Raw genomic sequence first — 16475 nt, forward strand, 5'->3', positions numbered from 1 at the left:
AAAATGTCATTTGGGTGGTTGTTGATCATCTAACGAAGACTGCTCACTTTATTCCAATCAAAGGTAACTACTCTATGACCAAGCTTGTAGAATTATATGTTCAAGAGACAGTTATACTACATGGCGTGCCTGTGTCTATCATATCAGATCGAGATCCACGATTCACATCACAATTCTGGAAGAGTTTGCAAAGAGCCTTGGGATCACGACTTACTTTTGGCACGATATTTCATCCTTAAACTGATGGACACTCGGAGAGAACCATTCAGATATTGGAGGATATGTTGAGAGCTTGTGTACTGGATTTCAAAGGAAGTTGGATTCAGTATCTGCCATTAGTTGAGTTCGCCTATAACAATAGTTATCAATCCAGCATAAAGATGGCACCATATGAAGCGTTATATGGTCGAAAGTGCCGATCCCCATTATATTGGGATGAGGTTGGTGAATGACGAATTTTAGGTCCTAAGATTATACAAAGGATCTCTGAGAAAATTAAGCTCATCCGGGACAAAATAAAAACTACTCAAAGTCGGCAAAAGAGCTATGCAAATACCCATCGAGGTGAGTTGGAGTTTGAAGTGGGGGATAATATATTTTTAAAAGTCGTTCTCAGCATAGATACGTGAAACACATCATAGATCCTCGAAAGTACCGGAGGTAATGCAACTCTATAGGCTACTGGACCCACTTGCTCAAGTATCTCAAATGGTCCGATATACCTCGGGCTCAACTTGCCCTTCCTGCCGAATCTCATTACTCCCTTCATCGGAGTGATACGCAAAAATACCTTACCTCCCACTTCGAACTCTAACTCATGGCGGCGAACATCCGTGTAACTCTTCTGCGACTTTGAGCTGATCTAATCCTCTCCCAGATCAAACCCACCTTCTCAGACGCCTGCTGCACAAGTTCAGATCCTAAAACCTGACGTTCACCGACCTCATCCCAATACAAAGGAGATCGACACGTCCGACCATACAAAGCCTCGAACGGTGCCATCCCTATACTAGCTTGGAAGTTGTTGTTAGAGGCAAACTCCACTAGTGGCAGAAACTGAATCCAACTACCACCGAAGTCCAATACGCAAGCCCATAACATATCCTTCAAGATCTGTATCATCCTCTCCAAATTTTCATTAGTCTGGGGGTGGAACGTTGTACTGAAAGTAAGCTTCATCCCCAATGCCTCCTGCAAGCTCTTCCAAAATCGAGAAGTAAACCTCGCATCCCAATCTAAAACAATGGACACTGTTACCCCGTGCATTCTCACAATCTCATGCACATACATATCAGCTAGCCTACTCAAAGGATAGCTAACTTTCATCGGTATGAAGTGAGCAGATTTCGTCAACCTGTCCACAATTACCCAAATAGCATTCTGTCCGTGAAGCGTTGTCGGTAATCTGGTAATAAAGTCCATGGAAATATGCTCCCATTTCCACACCGGAATAGGCAAAGGCTACAACGGCCCTGCCGGCTTCTGATGTTCAGCTTTCACCAGCTGACACGTCAGACACTACTCTACAAACCGGGCAATATCCCTCTTCATACCACTCCACCAGAAGGACTCGCGCAAATCCCGATACATCTTCATACTACCCGGATGTACCGTATATAAAGAACGATGTGCTTCCTCCAGAATCGTCCTTCTGATCTCATCGTCATTTGGAACACACAGTCTGATCCCAAATCTCAATACACCTATGTCAGAGATGTTAAAATCCGCAGCCAAACCCCGCTGCACTTTCCCCACAATCCCAACTAATTCTGCATCATTTGCCTGCGCGGCTTTAATATGTTCAAACAAGGTTGGCTGAATCACCAAGCTAGAAATGAAAGCCTGATGATCACCAAACACCATTTCCATGCCAAGACTTTCTAGATCTCGTTTGACATGATGCTGGTCTACAACTGTAGATACTGCTGCATGTTTTGACTTCCGACTTAACGCATCAGCTACCACGTTAGCCTTCCTTGGATGGTAACTAATCGTGCCATCGTAGTCCTTAATCAACTCTAACCATCGCCTCTGCCTCATATTCAACTCCTTCTGCGTGAAAAAGTACCTGAGGCTTTTGTGATCCGTGAAGATCTCACACTGCACCTCGTACAGATAGTGTCGCCTGATCTTCGGTGCATACAACACGGTAGTTAACTCTAGATCATGCGTAGGGTAATTCTTCTTATACTCTTTCAATTGTCGAGAAGCATACGCCACTACCTTACCCTGCTGCATAAGCACACATCCCAAACCCTTTAGAGACGCGTCGCTATAAATCACATATCCACCATTCCCCGAAGGAATGGTCAACACTAGAGCAGTAATCAGCCGATGCTTCAACTCCTGAAAGCACTGCTCGCAATCACTAGTCCACTCAAACTGAACTCCCTTCCTGGTTAATCGTGTTAGAGGTTCAGACAGTTTAGAGAAACCCTTTATGAACCGACGATAATATCCTGCCAGTCCCAGAAAACTCCGAACCTCATGCACACTCTTCGGTCTAACCTAGTCAACCACAACTTCGATTTTACTAGGATCAATAGAGATATAACCTTCAGACACCACATAGCCTAAGAACGCGACCCGATTCAACCAGAACTCACACTTCTTCAGCTTAGCATACAACCTCTTCTCTCGTAGAATTTGTAGTACTAACCTCAAATGGTCCACATGCTCTTCCGTACTTCTCGAGTATACCAGAATGTCATCAATAAACACCACTACAAACCGATCCAAGTACTCATGGAAGACCCTGTTTATCAGATCCATGAACACTCCCGGCGCATTCGTCAACCTAAAAGGCATGACTAAGAACTCATAGTGACCATATATGGTTCGGAAAGTAGTTTTCGCTACATCCTCTGCTTTAACCCTCACCTGATGATATCCTGACCGCAAATCGATCTTCAAAAAGACCTGCATCCCCTGCAATTGGTCAAAGAGATCATCTATACGAGGCAAAGGATAACGGTTCTTCACCGTCACTTTGTTGATCTCACGGTAATCAACGCACATCCACATCGACCCGTCCTTCTTCTTCACAAATAGTATTGGAGCTCCCCAGGGCAAAACACTAGGTCGAATGAATCCCCTGTCCAGTAATTCCTGCAATTGCTCCTTTAACTCTCAAAGTTCTGCTGGAGCCATCCGGTACGGAGCTTTAGAGATCGGTGCCTTACCAGGCAACAACTCTATCGCAAACTCCACCTCATGGTCCAGAGGTAAACCTGGTAAATCATCTGGAAACACATCCAAAAATTCGCTGACTACCCGAATGTCCTCGAGTCTCAACTCATCCCGCGGTGATTCCTCCACACAAGCTAAGTACCCTTGACATCCGTCCAAGAGTAGTCTCCTCGCCTGTAATGCCGATAAGATCTGTGGCGTCGGATGCACACGCGATCCCACGAACTCATACTCCTGCTTCTCAGGAGGTCTAAACACTACTACCTTCTTACGACAATCGATCACCGCATAGCTGGAGAAAAATCAATCCCTTCCCAGTATGACGTCAAAACCCGACATGTCGTATACCACAAGATTTGCCGGAGCAGCCTCTCCTGAATCACAATTGGGCAGTTTTCCAACATCTTACTACAAATCGTTACACTCTCAGTCGGCATAATCACAGACAACATCTCATTCATCACACAAATTTCTACCTCACACAACTTCACAAAACTAACAAATATGAACGAATGGGTTGCCCCCGAATCAAATAAAACAACAGCTCTATTCGAAAGCAATAACATGGTACCTGTCACCACGTTCCTAGCGTGTTCCGCATCTGCTAGAGTAAGTGAATATACCCTCGCCGAAGCCATTGCCGGAGCCGTGGTTGCCTGATAATTCTCCCGAGGCACCTGATTACTCCCACAGTTCTAACTCTGTGTAGGCATAATCCTCCTCTGTTCTTGAGAACTCTTCGCCATCTGACCCGTTTGGCCACAGTTGTAGCAGACACCCCATAATGGCTGGCATTTGCCATCATTCCATTTACGAAACTTTGCACACGGTGCGGAAGATGGATCCCCCTAAGAACTCAGCCGCTCGGTGTTCTACTGATACCTGGAGCTGTAACTCTTCTTCTTCTTCCACAGTCCCTGCCGAGGACCATTATGAGGACTAGAAGATACTTGCCTCTTCCCCTGTACCTATACTAGCTCATCTCCTCGAAGGTCGGTCTAGACTATGGTGGCTTTATCCACCAGAACAGAAAACTCACGGATCTGCAACATCCCCACAAGACGGCAGATGTCTTTCCTCAGACCCTTCTCAAATCGTCAAGCCTTCTCGTGCTCATTTGGAACTAAATATGGTGCAAATCGAGATAACTTAATATATCTGGAAGCATATATCTGCACTGACAAAGTCCCCTGCGTCACTCCTGAAAACTCATCAGCCTTCGCATCCCGAGTGGAGATCGGAAAGTATGTCTCGAAGAATACCTCCTTGAAACGGCCCCACGTCATATCAGATGGACCAGCTCTCTGCCTCTCAAGCAAACTCACCGCCGTCCACCATCGCCCTGCCTCCCCAGTCAACTAGAAGGTAGCATACAAGACCTTTTGCTTCTCAGTGCAGTGGAGGACTCCCAAAATCCTCTCAGTCTTCTTGACTCAGTCCTTTGCTACAATCGGATTAGGTCCTCCCGTAAATGTCGGAGGGTGCATGCGTGTGAACCTCTCAATGGTACACCCCGCATCAATAGGAGAGCTCTCGCGTCTCCTAACACTCTGCCCAATCTCTCAAATCACCTATCTCGCTATACTACGAGACACAGAAGGAGACTCATCACTTGCCGTCTCCTCGAAGCCACTCTCCAAGTTATTATCCTTGGGCTCCATACTGAAAACAGAATAGGAATCGGTTAGAATCCCTACAAAACATACAGTTAACACAATTATCTACACTAATCGTGTTAACTACTTTCTGCCAGGTCTAAGTTTGTCCTATCACACCGACACGAAAGCCATCAATGATCTGCCCTACTTTTACTGGAATCGTCATCCCAGGAAAAAAAACATGGAATATCGTCGACAATTCCTGGTTTAGCAACCGAACAACCTTTAACCAACTCTACCCATATCCATATCCTATACTCTGGTATGTACACATCAATACTCCTAACCAAGTCTACAAGACCTAACAACCTGGTTAGCTCTAATACCAAACTGTCACGCCCCAGGGGTGAATTAAGTAACCTAACCTGTCCAATATAAAACATACATGATACCATATATAAGAGAGTCCGACCCCGTAGGGTAATGGATGCCCTATATACATACATACACATGTCCATACTCATCAACATATGCAGCAGAATACAGTCTTTCTTTACATCAAATTGTACCATACCAGAGTTTATACCATACAAGATTATACATCCCTACACACACCATACATACTACGGGCGTCTGCAAAATCGATCACGACAACCCGGTTACAAAATTCGTACCTATCAGGTACTAACAGTAGCTAAACACACCCCCGCTTCCGAATGATAGGATGTTAGTTTCGGCTACCCGAAGGACCTGAAAAACATTTGTATATATTCGAGGTGAGACACCTCTCAGTAAGGGAGAAAACAGGTTATATCAGTGTGTGGCATACCAGTGTCATTTTCATACTTCATAACATATACATACGATACAGTTTGAAACAATACGTACAGTTTCAAAACAATTTCCATACATTTCCATACAGTTCCAGTATTTTTACAAACCCATTCCAGTTCATCCATACCATACTCAAATACATACGTACATACATACATACAGTCAGTGTCGTCACACTATTCGCAACTACACTAGGTCACCTTATCTCATAGCGATTACATTGCCACATACGCAACTACGCTGCGACGATCAAGGCCCAATGGTGAATCCATTGCTACATACGCAACTACACAAGGTCACCCAGTCTCACAGCGGTTACGTTTCTACACATGTAACTACAAAGATCTCTGACTCAGGCCCAATAGTGAATCAATTGCTACATACGCAACTACACAAGGTCACCTGGTCTAACCCCGATTACATTACCATGTGACAACTACGCTGCGTCGACCTAGGCCCACTGTGAATCCATTGCAACATACGGTGTAGATCACACCTTCGGTGACCAGCCAAACCATACTGGTGATATTTCACACCTTGGATATAGAGCCAGCCGCTCTCGGTGTATGGTAATTAGCCGCCACTAGCTGATTTCACAAAACCTGGAATCATTTTGGGAACTCACGTCCCTATACATTTCAGCGTACAATAATAAACCGCCACATAGCTGTTTTACAAATACCTGGAACATTTACATACATACACACATACCACACTTATTTGGTTTACGGCAAATCCTATCGTTTACAATTTCAAGTATACAGTTTATGCAAATATGGATTACGGTCATCTCAATAATACAGTTTAAAGCAAACAAACAATTTTCCAAACAAACAAGAGATGATACCCGAAATCCCCCATTTTCCAGAAAACTGTAACCCAAAAATCCCGTGTTTTTACCTAATAGATTTCTCCAGATAAGTAGCCAAAATGTACATACGATCGTAGCCTACAGGCTTACCGATCCCGATTTCAAAAATGAACTTATATAAACAGAATCTCCTTACCTCAACCCGAAACCAAATCACGAACTCTACGGCCCTCAAAACTACAAACCGAGACTCCGAAATCTACAAACCACAGTACTAAACATGCTTATGATCCATACTACTATACATATTCCAAATCAGAAATGAAAACCAAGCCTTACCTCGACTTTGACCTGAAACTCGAAAACGCTCGAACCAAGATTCCGATCCACAAAAGTTGTAAAGAATCCTTCCACGATCATCGTGGTAACCTCAGATTTCTGATTCTATTAACAACCGACGAGGAAATATAGAGAGAGAGAGTAGAGAGAGTTTAGAGAGAGAGAGAGAGAAACTTAGTGAAGAAGAAAAGGGAAAACTCCTTTTATACCCCCTTTTACCCACCCGGTTTTCATCGATGAAAAGTAACTTCGTCAACGAAAAATCCAAGATTTCATCGTGGATGTCAGCAGCCTTGTCGACGAAGTCTGATATTTAAAATTTTCTAGACCTCTCGGCTTCTCTTCATCGATGAACCTCTGAATTTCATTGATGAAAAGTCTACTACCTTCGTCGACGAAATCTGCAGAAATCCATTTTATATTTTTCGGGTTCTTACATGCACGATACCATTGCTATATGTCTATGGTCTTCGTGATCATGATATTTGTGTTAACGTCGCTGTACGGAGTGGTGTGAGATTGGATGGTCGATGTGGTTTTAAGAAGTGTGTGATCGCCCCTAGTGCACGGACCAGGTTTGACAGACTCATCGAACTTACAGATTGTATGATTGACTTGGCAGTGGTCAGCCAACCATTGTCAGGTCCCGCCTTCAGGCCACACAACCCAGTCATGTGGGGGTAATACATGACAACAGCCAGCTAACCTACCAAGAATGTTTTTATGTTATTATTATTATATGAGATGAGATTTGTTTATGAAAATGCAGCTTGTTCTACCATGATTTGGTATATGTATGTTTTCCCAGATTTCGACAAAACAGTTACTGAATATATTATGTATGATATATGTAGAGCACAAAATACTCATGTTGCCACACACTGGTATTAGTTATTTCCCTTATTGAGAGGTGTCTCACCTCAAAATTTTATAAATTTTTCAGGAGCCCTAGATAGGAGAGCGGGAAAAACCCCGCTGATCTAGTGCTGTTTATTTGCTCTTTTTGAAGGGTAAGTTTTGTAGGGACAGTTAGATTTTATGGGAAATGTCTCTAGGTTTTATTTTTGAGATGTATATATGGAAATATAGTGGATGTAGTGACTCTGGTAGTTATGGTATGTGATGGATGTTTCAGTATTTATTATATTATAGTTGTATGTTTCCTGCTGCTTAGGCTTCCGATTGTGTTATGATGTATCCCTAGTACCCATGGGTCCAGGTGGATTATGATCTGTTGAGTTGGGTTATGAGATATGTGATAATATATTTTATAAAAATAAAAAGAAGTAAAAATTAAGCAGGTCGTCACAGATATAATTGGTCCTGCTAGTCCAGTGACAGCTGTTTGGATAACAAGAAGCAATAGTCGATCTTGACGAATCCAAATTATATACTTTTGATCATTAACTGGTGAGCATGGATAAGTTTTATTTACAAATCCTATGAGATTATACCCACGAAGAAGATTTATCATCTGGGAGTTCTACATTGAATAGTTTCGACCGCTTAAAGTTTGGAAGTAATGAGTGTGGATATATTGATTGAGACAACATGAATATTTCTGTGGCAAATATAACTGTAATTTTATTGGATTCCGCCATAATTAAAAGATGGGAGAAGATAGGCTAGTTGTACGAATATATTAGAATACAAGAGTTGGGTTTTATTAAGGGAGAAATTTTGGAAGAGGACAAATGACTGGAAAAGTGAATGAGGAGACAGGTGCAGGGCCCGCAACTTTAGGAAGAGAGTATTTAATGGATGAGTTGAATTATTGAATTGGAAGTGGAGCTAGAATTGTTGAAATGGAAGTGGGGCTTGAATTGATAAATTGGAGAGGTAGGAAAGTATTTAATATATGGAATGGTGTTGGGAGAAGTATTTAATTGGATGTGGGGCTTGAATTATTGACTTGGAGATGCTCAAGAATATTTAATTGAAAGTATTTAATATATGGAGGGGTGTCAGGAGAAATATTTAATTGGAATAGGGGCTTGATTTATTGAATTGGAGATGCTCAAGATGGTGGTGTCAGAGAGATGTTGAATTGGACCTTGAAATGTTTGAATTTGAGATGAGGGCTGTGCTACACAGCTGCGGCAGAGAGTTGCCGGGGAAGACGCCGTAGGTGTTGTTGTTGCAGCCGGGGCGGGGGGCGGAGAAGCAGTCGTCGCCGCAGCTATTGGCTCTGGCGAGGGAGCACTGGTCGGAGCGACAACGAGCAGGGTGGTAGGAGGAAGAGACGTAGTTTTGGTCGCAGTCAACCCAGAGGAACTTGCCGCCGAGATCAAGGACGAGAGACAAACCACGAATTTTCTATGGAAGCTGAAGGCGGAAGCAAGCTGGGAGGGAGGTGCAATGCGGGTGCTGCCCATCTGTGAAATGTTGCTTCGAAAGGAAGAAAATTAGTACACTTTATCAGTTTCTGTGCGGCCCATCTGGCAAAATTTCCCTAGTGACCAGTCTTTAAGCTCTGTGAAGGAACTCAAAGAAGCATACCTTCAATTCAGTAGCTAGCAGCAATTACTAGTTGAAGGAGGAGGGAAATGCAGATTTTCCCAGAAAGTGTGAGGAAAATCTGGAATGATTGGGAGCTGCGGGTGCTGGTTCTTCTCAGCCTCTTTTTGCAAATCATTCTCATCACCTTCGGGAATTGGCGAAAGAACAGCGTTAGAAATTGGATTAGGATTGTTCTCTGGTTGGCATACTTGTCGGCAGACTGGGTTGCAACTGTTTCACTTGGCATCCTCTGTAATAACCAAGGCGATTCTGACTCACTGAGTCCCGATAACGTGATGATGGCTTTTTGGGCTCCATTTCTTCTAGTGCACCTTGGCGGCCCCGACACGATCACTGCCTACTCCTTAGAAGATAATGAGCTATGGCTGAGGCATTTCCTTGGACTAGTCGTTCAGGTTGGAGTGGCATTTTACATCTTTCTTAGGTCTTGGACAACTAGCAGTTATCACCTCATGTTGGTAGCCATTCCAGTGTTTATTGCTGGAATGACCAAATATGGAGAGAGAACATGGGTTCTTCGATCTGCAAGCTATGATCATTTTGGAGATTCATTGCTTCCCCATCACAACCGTAGTGATCTCAGAATCACCAGGCATAAGTTGCCCCCGCCAAGTTCAAATAGTCCTGAGTTTGCAGAAGAGGAATACAAGCGGGACTCACGCATCAAAGATAAAGTTTTGAGACACAGTAGAACTAATGAAACCAAAATCTAACGGGATGCTTTTTACTTCTTCAACATTTTCAAGCGTCTCTATGCAAATCTCGTTTTTTCGGCCAGTGAGATCCAAGAAAGCAGGGATTTTTTCATCAATCAGTCTTCATCAGAAGAAGTCTTCAAAGTGATCAAACTTGAGCTTGGATTTTTGTATGATGTTTTATACACAAAGGCATCGGTAGTTTGTTCTGTTGTTGGCGGCCTACTTCGTTGTCTCAGCTTTTTTTCTACTGTTTCAGCATTTGTTGGCTTCTTGATAATTGAGAAGCACAGCAAATCTAGAATCAACGTAAGCATAAGTTACACATTGTTGGTCGGAGCAATGATTTTAGAAATCTACGCAATCATCTTGCTACTTTCTTCAGATTGGACATTGCTCTGGTTGAGTAAGAATCGCAATCCATATTTGAACCTGATATTTGAAGCCATATATTCCCTTAGATTAGCCATTAGTGATAAGTGGTCTGTTTCCATGGCACAATTCAATTTGATAAATTTTTGCTTGAGACATAGGCCACCCAAGTTCCACAATTGCTTTGGCTTTTGGAAACGGGTGGAGAAGCAGCAACACATTTATTTAGAAGATGTCTCAACTGATATGAGAGGGCTCATCTTCAATTATCTCCTAGAGAAAGCTAAACTTGAAGGTGCTGAAGAATTAAGGGAACAAAGAGGCGACGGCATAATTGGGTTGTCCCCCAATCTTTTTAAGCTGAAATGGAGTGTTGCAGAGGTGGATTTTGATGAAAGCATTCTTCTTTGGCACATGGCTACTGATCTTTGCCATTATTATGACTTCAGTAACTCTGAGGATGCTATTCACAATCCTTATATTAAAATGAGTAAATTATTATCTGACTACATGTTATACCTACTGGTAATGTGTCCTTTCATGTTGCCCAAGGGGGTTGGACAGATCAGATTTGATCTCACTGCTCGACAGGCAGAAGGTTATTTTAAACTCAAAGATATAGGTGTTGGTAGTTCTAGAAATGAAGCTTGCAAAATATTGATTGAAGAGGATGATGAAGACCCACCACCTTCTATGATATTGGACGGATGTAAGCTTGCTAAATTATTACAGTCTGAGCCAAAGGTAGTGATAGAAACGGATTATGTTTCAGAGGAATGGGAGAAATGGAAAATAATATGCCATGTATGGGTGGAGATGCTATGTTTCGCAGCAAATCAATGTGAATGGAGATACCATGCTCAGCAGCTTGGACGAGGAGGAGAGCTACTAACTCATGTCAGTCTTCTCATGGCACATTTTGGGCTTACTGACCAAATGAGAAATGCTACAGGAGGAACTGCAGAAGACACTGCAGGAGACACTATAGAAGGCATTTCAAGCCGTTCACGCAGGATTCAAACCTTCCTTTCTTTCATTGATGAGAAAGAGGAGGAGATTAAAGAGATGGCAAAGAGACGTCAAAAGCATCGTACCAATTCAAGACAGGAATCAGACTCTGAGGTCGGTCATTCAATACCCCACTAACAAGATATGCTCTTATTTTTATCCAATCGCATAATCTCTTCCCATGTCTGAATTACTAAAATGATTCAAAAGTAAGTTTAATTCATTGACAGATTGTCAGGATGAAATGATCACCTCGATTTAGTATTTGGGTTCCTCAGACATCTACGTTTAAATCTCAGTAGACAGTAGCCATGTTTGATGACCAGGAGACACTATGTCTATGACTCTGGATTCATGAATGATGGGGTATCCCATCACCTACACACATGGTGGCTTCCAATCCATGAAGCTTGGAAGTGTGCATTTACTTTTCAAGGATTATCCTTTTTTCTTTTTTTTTTGGGAGAGTTAATAATGGTTCTTTATCATTGTTGAAGAAGTGTCCAGAATACTTTTTTATTTTTTGGAAATGTCTGCTTAGCAGCCAATGAAAATCAGAGCAGAGTTTTCATGTAGGGAGGAGAATGAAGAACTTCACAAAATTCATAGCTTCGAGGACGGAATGCTTCGTATTAATTATATGTAAGGCCCACAAATCTTCAAAATTCACTGCTCCAAAATGCATAGCTCTGGGAGATTATATGTAATTTTATCTCATGCACGGAGGTTGCAACTTTTTCAGTTCAGCCAATTATATAGCTCTTCCCCCTCTACTAGTGTTGATAATTCTTCTTGCCCATGAAAGTCAAATATTGTTGATGCTACTTGTTGTGAATAAACTTGGATTTGCACCACGGAAATTAAACACAGCAACCAATGAAGAACAAATATGGAACACTTACACGCAATATATTTGAAAGCAAAAACAATAACACGAAAATTTACATGGTTCGGCAATGCCTACATCCACGGGAGCAATCGACAAAGTTTTCACTATATAAGTATCAAAGAACATACATTACAATACATCTTACAATGATCTTCTTCATCTAGAATATACCTAGAATGGAATATTTATAAATAATTTGGAGGTTTACCTCCAAACACCCAACCACATATGTTCGGATTCAAAATTTGAAATCAATCTCGCTACCCCGAGCCAAACCGTTGATGGTTTAGACAGAATAAAAATATTGCCCCTGTTGCATTGCTGCACTCTGATTTTCATTCATGCTTTCCCTTAAAATGTGAGCCACAATTCACAAAAAACTCTAACTTGGCAAACATATGCCCCTTAGGAGAAATCGAAAAATATGAACTCGCTGCTCCACCTTGACCTTGGAATATTAGGTTAGGTCCGTCTCCCTTCTAGCACTTGGAGACATGAAATAAGTCCAAGCAATGCTTGAACTTTTCAATAATAACCAGTTTTGTCAAGATGTCTGTTGTATTTCCAGATGTGTGAACCTTCTCCAATACAAGTTCACCTGAAGTAATCAATTCCCAGACCCTGTAGAACCTTACATCAATATGCTTGGTTCTAACATGGTACACTTGATTCTTCACCAAGTAAAAAATATTCTGATTGCCATAATGCAACACAACTCCACCTTGTTGTATACCCAGCTCCTTGACCAAACCTCCTTTGTAGCATCGATAACTGTCATATATTCAGATTCAGTTGTAGACAAAGTCACCAAGGATTGTACCATAGACCTCCAACATATAGGTCCTCCCACAATGGTGAATACATAACCCGTTGTAGACCTTTTGACATCCATATCCTTACATAATCAGCATCAACAAACCCCACAACTGATGGACTATCCTGTTGTATGCCGAACATGATGCAATGACTAGAAGTACCCTATAAGTATATGAAAATCCATCTTCTGTAACCTATACTGATCATATAGGAATCAAATCTTTTGTACCATTGCCTCAGAGACTGTTTCAGCCCGTAAAAAGACTTCTTCAATTTGCAAACTAAGTGCTCTTACTCGGGTTCATTGAATCCCTCTGGTTGTATCATATAAATCTGTTTCTCCAAGTCACCATGGAGAAATGTCATCTTCACATCCATTTGTTCCAAATACATATCATAATGAGCTACTAATCCCAACACTACCCTAATGGAAGTGTGTCGGACCACAAGTTAAAAGATTTCAATATAACCGATTCCTTTTCCCTATGAGTACCCCTTTGCCACTAACAGTGTCTTCAAAATCTCTCATTCCTTTTCTGAAATTGCTTTCTTCTTCATATATACCCATTTGCAGCCTATCAATCTCTTCCAATTTGGAAGCTCCACCAACTCTCAAGTTTGATTTTTATGCAGCGACTTCATTTCCTCAATCATAGCACCCATCCACCTACTTTTCTCCTGGCCATGCACTGCCTCTTGAAAAGTAGTTGAATCATTGCAATTGGTAATGAAAGCATAAGATACCAACTCTTCAAACCTATACCTTAGCGGTGGTATGATAGTGTGTCTGGATCTTCGTATAGAAATATTGTCGACTTACTAGTTTCCCGAGGTTGAACTCCTTGCAACTAGAGGACCAAGATCACTATCATTGCCCTGAGTGTCTAACTCCGCCTGCACAACATGTTCATCTTTGCTCCAATATTCTGGCTCCTGTTTCTCTTCATCAAATTATTGAGTACGCTTCACCATAGCTTTCTTTTCGAAAACTACATCCCTATTGATCACCAACTTGTTTGCTATTGGATCCCACAGCTTGAACTCTTTCACACCCTTTTGATATCCCAAAAAGATGCAGCGTCTAGACTTTGTGTTAAGTTTTGATCTCTCCTCACTAGACACATGAACATAGGCTAGACAATTGAATACCTTCAATCCAGAATAATCTACTGCATTTTCCGTCCATAACTCTTTTGCCACTTTTCCCTCTAGTGATGCCCTCGGTGATCAGTTTACCAAGAAATAAGTCATACTAACTATCCTAACCCAGAAGTTCTTTGATAGCCCTACAAGCCTGATACACCGAGCTTTTCAACTAGAGTTCGGTTCATCCTTTCAGCCACACCGTTTTGATGAGGTGTCCGACAAAAAGTGAAATGTCTCTTAATGCTCTGTTGCTCACAAAACTCCATGAACCTAGAATCAGCGTACTCAGTCCCATTGTCTAATCTAAGACATTTGATTCTCCTCCTAGTCTAGTTTTCTACTTTAACTTTTCACAACTTAAACCTAGAAAACGTATCAGACTTGTGCGGCCTAAAGTATACCCAAACTTTTCGTGAGTAGTCGTCAACAAAGCTCACAAAATAAACATGTCCTCCTCGTGATGCTACTCTGACAGGCCCCCAAACATTAGAATATATGTAATCAAGAATACCTTCCGTCTTATGAATAGCTGATTTGAATTGCGCCCTATTTTGCTTTCCAAGAACACAAAACTTGCAAAAATTCATCTTACATGTTTTCATACCTTTCAAAAGTTTCCTCTTGTGAAGTTCTTTCATATCATGTTCACCCATATGCCCATGCTGCATATGCCACAAAACGATTTCATCAAATTCATAATCTACGGTTGCAGCTCCACCTACAACAATAGTTCCCTACAGTGTATAAATATTTCCATCTAACTTTTGCCCTTTCATCATTGTCAGATTAACTTTGCACACCTTCATAATCCCACTTTCAGACTTGTAATTGAATCCATTACAATCCAAAGTGCCAAGTGAAATGAGACTTTTCCGTAGGTCTAGTATGTGTCTAACATTACTCAAGGTTCTTATCCTATGTCAATGATTTTAGAAGACACATCATTGCCCATAAGAACTGAATATGAATTTACTAACATGTAAGTTTTGAACCACTCCTTATTTAGAATCATTTGGTAAGAACATGCCGAGTCTAGGATCCACGAGTCCGTGAGGCGATCTCACCCCGACGAAACTGAAAATACATCACCATTACTACAAACTAAATTTTCTTCTTGAACTAAATTTGCTGATTTTAAAGTCCCTTCAAGCTTTTTAGCGTTTCCTTTCTTCCAATCCGAATACTTCAGTTTTAATGTGCTCTTTTTTGTCGCACTTATAACACTGGATATCCTTTTTCTTCTTAGATTAAGCTCAAGATTTTTGACTTGATCCAATTCTAAATTTTTCCCTTCCACGATCATGGTTAGTTTTCGCCACAAGTCCTTCTCCGTGTGAATTTTCATCGCATACTTTTATCCTTTGATGAAACCCCAACAACGCACTTGTCACCTCTTCCAAATTTAGGATCTCTTTCCCCCATGTAAGAGTGGTAACTAGGTTCTCATACGTGTAAGTCACTAGCAAGGAATTCAGTAGCATCAACACCTTATCATCCTTTTCGAATTTCACATCAACCAGCATTAAATTACTTATGATTTGATTAAATGCGTTAATGTGTTAGATAAAGTTTGAACCACCCACCATATTAAGCCAATAAAGACGCTGCTTAAGAAAAAGTTTCTTAGTAAGGGATTTGGACATGTACCGGCTTTTAAGCTTTTGCCAAACAGCCGCAGGAGAATCTTCCTCTATGATATGATAAAGCACTTCATCGGCCAAACACAATCGTATTGCAGCAATAGTCTTTGCCTCTAATTATTTCCAATTAGTCTCATCCATACCTTCTGGTTGAACGCCATACAAGGCCTTCTCCATCCCTTGCTACACTAGAAAATCTTTCACTCTTCTCTGCCATAAACCAAAGTTACTAGTTCCATCAAATTTGACAACGTCAAATTTTGCAGACGAAGTACCCAATGCCATAACAACAAGTGCTCTGATACCAATTGTTGTGAATAAACTCAGATTTGCACGGCGGAAATTAAACGCAGTAACCAATGAAGAACAAATATGGAACACACACACGTAGTATATCTAAAAGCAAGAACAACAACGCAAATATTTACGTGGTTCGGCAATGCCTACATCCATGGGAGCAATCGACAAAATTTTCACTATATACGTGTCAAAGAACACACACTACAATACATCTTACAATGATCTTGTTCATCTAGAATATACCCAGAATTGGTATATTTATAAACATTTCAGAGGTTTCCCTCCAAACACCCAACCACATTAACGTTCAGATTCAAA

General features: G+C 41.4%; 1 protein-coding gene across 1 annotated transcript; it reads left to right on the plus strand.

Moving 5' to 3' along the window:
• The first annotated feature begins 10091 nt into the window (after positions 1 to 10091).
• LOC131164300 (uncharacterized) lies at positions 10092 to 11979 on the plus strand. The gene has a single exon (XM_058121392.1). It carries the CDS (start codon positions 10329 to 10331, stop codon positions 11502 to 11504), a length of 1176 nt encoding a protein of 391 aa, XP_057977375.1. The 5' UTR covers positions 10092 to 10328; the 3' UTR covers positions 11505 to 11979.
• Positions 11980 to 16475: the final 4496 nt, after the last annotated feature.

This window comes from Malania oleifera, chromosome 9, assembly GCF_029873635.1.
Source record: "Malania oleifera isolate guangnan ecotype guangnan chromosome 9, ASM2987363v1, whole genome shotgun sequence".
NCBI classification, from domain to species: Eukaryota; Viridiplantae; Streptophyta; class Magnoliopsida; order Santalales; family Ximeniaceae; genus Malania; species Malania oleifera.

Coding starts and splice junctions, on each gene's coding strand:
- LOC131164300 (XM_058121392.1), top strand. CDS start 10,329: ATGATTTTAGAAATCTACGCAATCATCTTGCTACTTTCTTCAGATTGG.